Here is an 11,434-nt window from a genome sequence, read left to right as displayed (position 1 = left end):
AACAAACTATAATTATATATATGTATATATATATATATATATATGTATATATATATATATATATATATATATATATATATAATTATTATTATTATTTTTTACTATAGTCAAAAAGCCAACATAATCACGTCTTGACATTAACTTTTTTGGTCACTGGCCACTGTGGCTAGTGGTAAGCCAAAACTAACATGTATATTTAAAACTTAAGATTCACTTACAAAGCCCAATAAGACAGGAGTGTCGAACTCGTTTGGGTTGAGGGCCGCATATATGTTATGTTAGATTATTGACTGGCCTCATAACAACATCTCACACTGATTGTGCTTCATCAGCCTGTGTCACATGTTTCTCAAAATGTGCACACCACTGGTCTGGGTGAAGTCAAACCCTGCGATGACGTGGATGAAGTGGTTCAGATGCTAAAGTTCCTGGCAATTGAGAAACACCCACTTGATGCATCTTTTTGACAATGACACAACATTAAAACATGGATAAAACTTCTTTTTGTTGATATGGGAAATCTACATAAACTACAGGCCAGGCTTACATTAGATGAAAATACAGTATAAAACAACACAATACTTTTACAAATATCTTTATTAAGTGGAATACATAACAGTCCATTTGTGTCTACTTATCATAATTCAGCCATTTACAGAGCATATTAAAATAAATAGGCCTACAAATGTACATTTGCAATATGATCAACTTTTATAGTCATTTTCAGATCCAGCTAAAGTTTATCATGGTGTATAAAAAGTGGTCAGAGACGGAAGCTGCGCCAGACAGGGAAAAAGCTGGAGCCATTAGGCTTGTTCGAGATCAATGGGTGAGGAAAGCGCTTCTCTTTGGTCCTCCTGGTGGGGAGCTGACGTTGTAATACCACCCCCTGATGGCCAAGGCCGGCTCCAAAAGACACTTGGAAAATAGCATTCCTATGAAAACTTTGACCTGCTTAAAAGCCTGGCTCTCCTAAAAATTATTATGACCCATGTGACAACTCTGGGGTATGTATCACATCTTTAACCGCACTGGTTTTTGTACATCAGCAATAAAAAAAAGGAAGCCTTTAATCTATGATTGACAGGCTCTGGAGCACTGTCGAGGCTCGTAGCTGGAACACCCGCCCCGCGAAGGCGGGACTTCCCACCCACAGAAACAGTGCAGTGTTGACTTTTCAATGTGCATCATATTTTAGCCGCAAACATTTTCCCTTGTTCTCCACTTAGTGAATGAACTTCGCGCTCTACTGGAAGTGTCTAACAACAGAAGTGTCAATAAAATGGGAGTGTCAATAAAATGGAAGTGTGAATAAAATGGAAGTGTGAATAAAATGGAAGTGTCAATAAAACGGAAGTGTCTATCTATGGCAAAAAGAGGTAAAAGTGGGCGGGGCGGAATAATATACCAAAGAGAAGAGCTTTCTGCCAGCCAGACGACTGGTCTTGTTAGGGTCGCACAAGCTTTCCGTGTCCTACTTGTCTGTGACATTAGAGCAATTCTGGAGCAAGTCATGCGTCTGCAGGCGGCGAGCAAAACTATGCCTATCTCGAACGAGCCTCTCTGCTCTTACTACTGAATCCTTATGCAAACCAAAGCTGCTTTTCCCTTGAAGACAAAGCACTGTGGGAAAGCTGGTGTGGTGTTCTGCAAAGGCAAATTTAGCCATGAAATAGACTGCAGTCACTGGACCACTGTCCACTGACTAGTCTTCAACCCTTTTTCAATAAATAACAATAAATATTAAATATATCTAAAAAGATAACAAAGACAGAGCAGATATCTTAAAGTGCATTCAATGTCCCAAACGTCACCCTTTTGAGTTACCTCAAGGCACTGGCAGAAATGGGGCGGGTAGTACTAAGTCACATAAACTCAAGTACAGGTAATTCTGCAACTTTTTGAAGCAACATTTCTTGGAGTAGTTTGCGTTTCGTGAACCATTTTCACTTCAGTTTATGTTTTGATTATCATATTATGTCATTACTGAAAATATTTTTTTTACTCTTGTTTTATTATTAATATTTGGGCCACTACTTTTTACTTCTAGTAAAATTATTTAGAAGTAACAAAATTTGGCTACTCAACCCACCTCTGGAAATTTGTGACCTTTTGGAGTCATATTGAGACCATTTATATTCCTGAATGTATTTTTTTAAGAAAAGAAATCTACAAACTCCATCCACAAGGTTGTCAGTTACTGAGATGATGCATGGAATAGTGCTTGACATTAAGCATTTTGAGGCACTTGCCTGATATTTTTTACTTGCCCTTTATAACTGGGGGCCCATTGAAACTAACGCATACTTTAATTTGAACATCAGCATGAAACCTCTTTGTTATGTGCAAATTCACCAGGTCTGATGGCTGGTAAATGTCTGCAGCCCTTGACACACCAGCAGAATGGGTTCTGTCTGTGCCCCAAACCAACAAGTGTATATTTCTACCTTAACAGTAAACCACTATGTCTTTCAAATGTAAACATAGACTTCTCTGAACTTACTTTCAGCTGCAAAGTTTCACATAATTATATAAACTACATGATCATTGTCATAATTTTGAGGAACTCCTTCAAGACAATACAAGTTAACATCATGACCTACTGCCTTTTCCTCACTTTGACTGGACCCCTAAAGTCTTCTTGATGTACTCGTAGACAACGTAGCTGATGCTGACAGATGGAATGACCTTCATAAAGTTGGGGGCCAAGCCTCGATAGAGTCCCAGAGGACCCTCAGTCCGTAGGATATGTTTAAACAAGGCTGTCATGTTCATTTGGGGGCCTCCATCCGTAGCTGAGATAAAAGAGAGGTCAACCAATCACATTTAAAAAAAGAAAGGCGTAATGTTTAAAATAATAAATTACTGAGTTGTTTATCTTGAGACCAACCTTGTGCTTGCATCCGTGTCCGCACTAAAGCTAATGGATAGCTGGCTAGCTGGCCACACGTACTGGAGGTGGTGCCACATGCCAAAAGCACAAAAATCCCTGGATCGGCACTGTCTGTGGCAAATCGCTGCAGCCAATGGTTCTTTAAGGTCTATTAAAACAGTAGCATAATTTAACAACATGCACAAAAAAATAAATAAATAACATATTTTTTTTAGAACGTACTTCATACACAGCCAAGTCAATTCCAGCATACGGGATGATGCCCAACATATTGGGGACATAACCTTTATAAAATGCAATGACTCCTTCTTTTTTTAAGACATGTTTGACACAATCTAAAATGCCCTTGTACTGTCCGGTCTTCCCCAGTGCTAAACGTGTCTTCAGGACCTGAAAAACACAAGGCTGTTTCATTAAGGCCAAACCAATGTCACACAGAAGTTATTTACCCGCAGTGCGTATCATTCACAAGGTTGGTTCCCTAGAACAGTGGTCCTCAACCTTTTGGAGCTGCGACCCCCATTATAACAGGTAAAGGGATTCGTCACCCCCCGCCCGGGTCACACCGTGAGAAATAGGAACATTAGCCTACATAATTCTTAAAAAACAAAGAAAAAAAACAATTGGCTGAAATAAAATTCATCAAACTACGAACATATGATGGCACTCTGCTAAAATAGCAAACACATGCTACAATAAAACATTAGATTATTTGCTAATGAAAATATGCATATTTTATCTAAATGATCTGGCGACCCCCCAAATTTGTCACGCGACCCCCTTGGGGGTCCCGACCCCCAGGTTGAGAACCACTGCCCTAGAACATACTCATAATCTGTTTACGCAATGAAAGTTGCTGAAATTTGATGATCTTGGAAAATATAGTACATCAATAGTCTTATACATACATATATTAAATAAACTATCTTCTTCCCACTCTCTTTCAGGTAGAAATGGATGATTATGTTTACAGACTGTATATTCCTTTATGCACAAATGACTTAATTATATTTTGTCTACCTTGTACTTTGTGTGCCATTGCCTGAAATAAATGATTAAATGAAAAATGAATCTTCTTTCACACTGAAACAATTTAGTCCTCTTTTAACTTAAAAAGAGTTACTTATGAATAACTGAATGCGTCTGTCTGCTTCAGTTTTCCTACAAAAAGGTCAGTGGTTGAAGCCAGAAAGAGGGATTAGACACCAAAACAATAATGTTCAAATGCTCAATGATAAATGGATCACATCTGTTCTGTTGAATGGAATGGAAGTTTATTTGTAACACATGACACAAGTCATCCAAAGCGGGATTTGTTCTTCATTCACCCCACACACGCTGGACCTTACCTCCATAGGATAAATGCTGCTCTGAGCGATAGCCCCAGCCAGAGAGCCGGCTACAAACCTCTCCGGGATACCAAGTGTCTCTTGTTTACTCCCCATCAACCGTTTAATCTGAAAGTAAAATATGTGAAAATATGAAAATATATGAAAGTCAAATTCAGTGCAGTAGCCACACAGGTCTTATATGTATAATGATGCTGACCTGCTCATACGCCATAAACTTAATTGCTGACTCTGGGGCAATTTTGACTACATTCATGCCATTGCCTCTCCACAATGACCTCACACCACCCTCCCGAATCATCTGGGCAAAACCACTGGCAATCTGCATGCTATTCCTCTTGGAGGCATGAACCTAAATGAGACAGAAAATGTGTGACACACTCTGAATCTGAATTGCTTCATTCATTGATTCGTCCATTACTAAACGTTTTACCTGCATAAGTACTTTGAGTCTGTCCAGAGGAGCAGTGCAAGTTCGGGACACTGCTCCTGCTCCTCCCCCTGCCACTAGGATGCGCCACAACATCCCTGTTTGTTTCTCCTCAGCTGTGAATTCATCCGGCACCAACAAACTATCTCCAACATCAAAAATCTTCAAAGGAAAAAGTTATGAATTTCACGTGTTCCAGTGATGAAACTGTGAGGCAAGGCTCAGTTTATCTGTATGTCCAATAATACACAGTACAGTATTGAGCTGTGACATCTATTTACCGTGGAGTGTTTCCAGTACAGGATGATCTCAGGGATGTTGTCTGCTGGATGCAAAAGGTGGTAGTCTCGCCATTCATTCCAGTCAATTGTCATGGTGCCATTTTTATCCATGCTAGAAAACAAAGCATACTGGACTCAGTTACGCCGCATTGTGTAATAACAGCTCATTATGTGATAAAAGTCCAAAATGCAATAATTCTGTCACTTCACTTTGTTATTATAAAGCCGCCTTTTGTAATAAACTGCTGCCTTCTGTAATAAACCTCCCCAACGCATTATGTAATAATTATTGCTGCATTACGTGATAAGTTATTACATTTTGAGACAATTATTACAAAATACACTTTACACATTTTTATCCTCAGGAAAAATGTAATAACATGGTGCATTATGCAATAACAATCCACAATACAATGTAAGAGATATTCATAACAAAACAGTCTTTTTTGATCATCCTTGTTTTATACTTTTTAGCCAAGCTGGAGGCACATGAAACTGTACTCGGTGACATTGCAGCGCAGCGGTTAGCACTCCAGAAGGTCCCAGGTTCGATCCCGGGACAGGGCCTTTCTGTGTGGAGTTTACATGTTCTCCCGTGTCTGCATAGGTTTCCGCCCTGTATTTCGGTTTCCCCTACCACTAAAACATGTAGGTTAATCTGATGATCAGGTGTGTCTGACCATTAGCCTGGCTCCCTTCATGTAGATGGGTTCCCGAGTGCCTACGCTGGCTGTCCCAGCATCATGGAGGATGGGTCAAATGCAGAGAACAAATTTCCCTAAGGGGATCAATGAAGTATAACTGTGCCTTAACATTACACTTTTCAGCTGTGAAAAACAAAACAATAAAAACATGCAGTGCATCCGGAAGTATTCACACTCCTTCACTTTTTCGACATTTTGTTGTTACATCTTGTTTCTCATGGTCGGAGAGTTGTTTAGGTGCTTTTTTGGCAAATTCCAAACGGTCATGGGCCTTTTACTGAGGAGACTGATGGCGTGCTGCAGAGATGGTTGCACTTCTGCAAGGTTCTCCCATTTCCTCAGAATAACGCTCTGTCAGTGACCCTTGGGTTCTCCCTTCTCCCCTGATTACTCAGTTTGGACGGGTGTTGAGCTCTGGAAGAGTCCTGGTGGTTATGAACTTCTTCCATTTACAAATGATGGGAGACCACTGTGCTCTTTGGGACCTTCTATGCTGCAACCATTTTTCCTGTACCCTTCCCCAGATCTGTGACTCGGCACAAACCTGTCTCAAGAGTCTACAGACAGCTCCTTTGACTTCAGGGCTTAGTTTCTGCTCTGACATGCACGGTCAGCTATGAGACCTTATACAGAGGTATGTGCCTTTCCAAATCAAGTCCAATCAGTTTAATTCACCACAGACGGACTCGGGTCAAGTTGTAGAAACATCAAGATGCACCTGAGCTCAGTTTTGAGTGTCATAGCAAAGAGTGTGAATACTTATGTACATGCAATATTTCAGTTCTTTATTTTTAATAAATGTGCAAACATTTCAAGATTTTTTTGTCATTATGGGTATAGTGTGTAGATTGGTGAGGGGAGAACATTTCTTTTTAAATGCTGACTACACATTAACCAATAGCTTCTTAAGGCGTTTTGTTCTTAATAGCTCTTTAATTGTACTGTGGATTGTTATTACCTTTTTATTGAGCAACTATTACTTTTTTTGGACTAAAATTTCACAAAATTTAGTCAACATTATCTTGAAAAAAGTACCATGGATGACACATTTTTATGGTTCACAAAGAAAGAAAATGTGGCATGGAACAAGCGGATTTTAAAAACTACTACTTACTACAAAATAGGGGCCCAGATATGACCCCTCCTTATTCTGAGACCCCACAGAAAAAAGGACAGATATACAGGCAGTGGGTTAGAAAAGACAATGACCAGGACAAACAGGTGGTTAGGGCAGAACTCACAGACTTTAGTTTATTTGTGACACTAAATGCAAAAGAATAGCCATTTGGACGGCTTTGTGTATAAGAGGGAAACTAACCGTTTCAGAATCTGATCAGCCTGTTCTTCAGAAATATGTACTCCAAGATCACACAGGGACTGCATGATTTCCTGAGAATCAATCCGCCCTGAACAATGCAAAATGTAATTAAGAATAACAATGTTGTTTTATACTTCTATCCATGGCCCCCGACCAAATGAATAAACAAAAAAATGTATAAATAAAGAGGTGCCTCACCATCATTTTTCTTGTCCAAACTTTTGAAGACAAGTCTTAGTTTTTTTTCATGATCTCTAAGGTAATGCACAAACTCTTCAAAATCCAGCTGCCCATCCAGATCTTTATCTCCGGCTTTCACAATTTTCTGGAAAAAAAGAAAATGACATAAATGAAAACACGTACAGAGTCTAACAGGCACCATCAGACATAACAGCGACACTGCAAAGTGGCGGAGCGGTTACCACTCTTTAAGATGAGCGGTTTTAAACAAATCTTATCTGTAGGCTTTTTACCCCTTTTTTGCGCTGTTTTTCCACAGACATACATTAAAACACAGGCAATACCAGTGATTTGCACATAAAAAATATTTGGATGTTGTCAGCGCAAAGTTTGCCAAGTCATCAGGCTGAAATGAATGAAATAATAATGAAATGAACAGACCCAAAAGACTTTGCTCTCAAATCCCAACTCCACACATAAGTTGCTCGTCTTACCTGTTGAAGATCTCCCGGTGTAGCCACCATTATCACTAAAGCACTCTTCTTTGATGTGACATTACTTTTCTCTCTTTGACTATTGTCATCAAGCTGCTCCCCAGTCGTTTTTGTAAAGCTCTTATCTGTGCCTCCAGGCAACTGGGCTGGACCTGGTCTACAGTCTGCTCGGTTAAAGAGTCTTTGGTAAAAGAAATTCAACATCCCTAAAGATGGACTCACTGCTGAGTTGCCTGATACTTTCCTTACAAACAGCACAGTTTCTCTGCGTGCTAAGGATACAGTAAGTAAAGTGCAGGTCAATTGAGGACAGCCCAAGTTTTTCAAGGAAAACCCCTGTTTTCCTCTCTAAGGATCTACATTTAATACATAACAAAATGCAGACACTCACTTTAAAGAAAATCCCCTCAGCATAGTTTTAGTAATACACTAGTCCTCAAACCTAATTGACACTGACAAGGTATCTGCATGCTGCAGAAGGGGCTGAATTACGAACCAAGAGTTAGAAAATGCAGCATAAGGAGATCTGAAAACCTGCATCCTCACTGCAGCCCATCCCGACCAATCCCTTGCTCCGATACTCACAGGTCCTGCTGTAGAGCAGTGGCACCAGTACCTTGGCCAATAGGATGTGATGCTAGTAGGCCATTAATTCATGGTTACAAATTTGTCAGAGAGGGAGGAGGGATGTGATGTCAGAGGGGGTTCTCTTCATATCTGCTGAGTGATGCTTTTTCTGTCTCAAGTCAAGTCAGCCTAAGCACCACGTCATAACTAGCAACTAACCTATACACACACAAAAAACCTATGTAAAAGTATTCTAAGTATTCAGAATACAGTACCCTGATTAGACAAAGTTATGAAATGCCTTACAAAATATATTTTAGGCAAGTATTCAGTAACTAAATACAATTTCCATGTATTCTTCCCAACACTGCCTACATTTCTGGATGCATCAGAGTCATGAAAATAGTTGTTATCCTGGTCATACTGCCAAACAAGATCCAGGCATTAGGACCATAGCCTGGTTCAGGAGCTCATGATACAGGTCAGTGGTCTAACTACTTCCCGTCACATTGTTACACATTTATCCCCAAAGTCCCCACTTACCATCAGCTCATGTTCGGTGCGGTGTACACCCATCTTTTTCAATCCAATGGTCAAGTCGTTTAAACAAATGCCTCCGTCCCCATTTACGTCCAGGACTTGAAACAGCACTTTGAAACGATGTTCTTGTTCAGATCGCCCACAGATGTCACAGTAGTGGGCTGACGAATGACCGGGGTTGGGGTAGTCACCTGCTAAGAGGGCAGACAGCGGCACTGTGGAGGAGTCATGCCCGCCTCCCCCGCCTCCGGGGTCGTCTCCAGAGTGGGTGTCCCCAGAGCGACACTGGCAGACAACACCACCGAGTAAAGGGGGCATCACCGACCCCTCATGCTCATGCATCACGCGTCAGGTCAGCCACCGTGAGTGAGATCAGCCTAAACCACGTCACATGAGCATTTGAATAGGCAAAGGCTTGGCCCAAACCTACAAACACTAATAATTCCGATTGTCTTCAAAAGTGAAACTCGGTGGCGTGGCTGGTTCAAGTCAGAAGGTAACACGCTAATCCCGCTGGCTGGAGCGAAGATGCCGGTTTGTAACGTAACTTGAAAAAATAGTGATGCCGGTGCGGAGATGAAGAGCAGAGCACACACGCTTGGATGCCTTGGCGGGCACTTTAGTACAGCTTCGATGTACAAATGAATGATGTGGTCCCTTTTGTCAAGTCTGAGGTAGATGGGTGTATTAGCGGTGTATTTCGGCGCCGTTAACCCGAGGAGCTTTCCCCCGGAGAAGTATTTACCCGGTGGCTCAGAGATCTCGCAATGTATCGCGAGACAGACCGCTACCACTACTGCCAAGTGCCAAAAAGTAAAGTACGCTTGGAAATAAGATGTGGCCAGTTTTAAGTGACAACCTGCTCTTGTATCTTGTTGTTTTGTTTATCATTTTAAATAGACGGTAACGTTTTGAAACAATCTGCTAAACGCTTCTAGAAATAGGGCCAAAGAAGGGCCAACCGCTAAATGGGCGGGTCCTAGAGGCTTGCTACGTAAGCGGCGTTGTTCAGAGGAAGAAGAAGCCGATTCTGGAAGCCATTACGTTGCGCACTTTGATGAACTAAAACTATCCTAGTCTTTTGGCGTACAATACGCACAATTACCGATTCTAAATTGGAATCTTGCAAGAATGGCATCGCTTGCTAAAAAAAGGAAAATGAATTTCTCTGACAGGGAGATGGAAATAATTGTTGAGGAAATAGAGAAACAAAAGCATACACTGGTTAACCACTTCAATGCTGGTGTCACTCACATGGCAAAGAATCACGCGTGGATGGATATACTGAAAAAAGTGAATGCTGTGACTACCTGCCCAAGAGAGATGGCAGAGGTGAAAAAGAAGTGGTCTGACATGAAAACGGAGGTGCGGCGGAAAGTGGCCCAAGCACGGGCCGCTATCGAGGGCACATCGGCGGACTGCACTCCTGTTCCCGTCATCCTCACGGCTATGCAGCAGCGAATCTGTAACCTTCTGGGGGAGGCCACCATCATCAGTTTACCTGCGGGGGACTCAGATGCTGAGATAACTTTACCAATGACAGTGAACGCGACCACCACTGTCACACTCACAGAAAGTAAGTAGCAGAGCAGGAAAAGTTTTTGTTTCCTCTCTTATTGTTGTAACAACCGTAACATTTAAGGTGCGTGTTGATTATTCTAATTTTACAGCCCTGCCTGCGGAGACACCAGTGTGTGATGACCCCAAGTCAATAAACGGTAAGATTTAACCTGGCACATGCGCTACTCACAAAATGTACCAACTTAACAACTTGTGTTGTAAATATGTTTAGTAGTTTTAAATGCGATCCATTATTGTATATTACAGCTGAAGCAACATACCACACACTGGAGGACGCAGGGGTTGGAGTTGTGGAGTACTGCACCACTACTGTAGAGGGCGCCACACCCACTATAGTGACTGCTGTGGAGGCTCCAGTCGAGATGCTGGCTTCATCCTCTGAATCACCACTACCACAGACTCAGGTCAAACCACAGGAGCTAAAGAGTCGCATTGCTTTGAACTCAGCACGCCTGCTGCAGGAGCAGCGTGTCACTAACGTCCACATCAGACAGATCGCACAACACCTGGAGGGCCAAACAGAGTTGCTGCAGATGATGCGGCGGTCTCAGGAAGCTCAGGCCTTTGCACAAGAGAGGCAGGCACAGGCTCTGGAGGGGACACAGGCTGCTCTCCTGGCCCTAGTGCAGATGCTCAGACCTGCTCTAAAAGATCTACGGAAATTTCTACAAAGCGGGACTGATGTGGCAAACCCCACCAGCACCGCCGGAGCTGGGATTCTGGATGGGACAGTACCAGAGGGTCCAAAAACACTGCCTCCTCCAACACAACAAAATAATGAGAATTAAAAGACTACTGCAGCACTTGTGATCTGTTCACACTGTGCTCAACTGAGTAACTTTCAAAGCCTGGACTTGGCTGTACAGTTTCCTTATAAAATAATAAATAAGGTCAATTGTGGTGTATGCTTTAAAACATACCAGCCTGTGTGAATAGCCTACTGAATTCATAACAAAAAACAATCCTATTCTTTGAGTGTAGGGCAGGCCTATTGCACTTCTGTGGAACAGAAACCAAGCTTTGGATTTGGGTGAGCCTAATTTCTCTCACATAACACAAGAGGTCGCTGTATGTTAAGCCATCATTTAATTTTGAAT

General features: G+C 41.7%; 2 protein-coding genes across 4 annotated transcripts; one reads left to right on the top strand and one right to left on the bottom strand.

Annotated features, from left to right (window-relative positions):
• Positions 1–1,995: 1,995 nt before the first annotated feature.
• slc25a25b (solute carrier family 25 member 25b) lies at positions 1,996–9,575 on the bottom strand. Of its 3 annotated transcripts, none has more exons than XM_079582885.1 (11): positions 8,760–9,575; positions 7,174–7,300; positions 6,976–7,063; positions 6,772–6,807; positions 4,954–5,065; positions 4,676–4,834; positions 4,442–4,594; positions 4,243–4,350; positions 3,116–3,283; positions 2,891–3,041; positions 1,996–2,795 (listed from the first exon to the last, which is right to left on the bottom strand). In XM_079582885.1, the coding sequence occupies exons 1-11, from the start codon at positions 9,096–9,098 to the stop codon at positions 2,614–2,616; spliced, it is 1,623 nt and encodes a 540-aa protein (XP_079439011.1). In that variant the 5' UTR covers positions 9,099–9,575; the 3' UTR covers positions 1,996–2,613. The 3 variants fall into 3 exon arrangements, with proteins under 3 accessions (XP_079439011.1, XP_079439013.1, XP_079439012.1); XM_079582887.1 differs by lacking the exon at positions 8,760–9,575 and adding an exon at positions 7,650–8,164; XM_079582886.1 differs by lacking the exon at positions 6,772–6,807 and having other exon boundaries at positions 8,760–9,569.
• Positions 9,576–9,685: 110 nt separating this feature from the next.
• naif1 (nuclear apoptosis inducing factor 1) lies at positions 9,686–11,175 on the top strand. Its single transcript, XM_079551682.1, has 3 exons — positions 9,686–10,332; positions 10,427–10,474; positions 10,584–11,175. The coding sequence occupies exons 1-3, from the start codon at positions 9,888–9,890 to the stop codon at positions 11,123–11,125; spliced, it is 1,035 nt and encodes a 344-aa protein (XP_079407808.1). The 5' UTR covers positions 9,686–9,887; the 3' UTR covers positions 11,126–11,175.
• Positions 11,176–11,434: the final 259 nt, after the last annotated feature.

The sequence above is a fragment of the Gobius niger genome (assembly GCF_951799975.1).
Source record: "Gobius niger genome assembly, chromosome: 2".
Classification (NCBI taxonomy): Eukaryota; Metazoa; Chordata; class Actinopteri; order Gobiiformes; family Gobiidae; genus Gobius; species Gobius niger.
The sequence above is the reverse complement of the archived record's forward strand: the minus strand, read 5'-3'. Positions and strand labels throughout refer to the sequence as shown.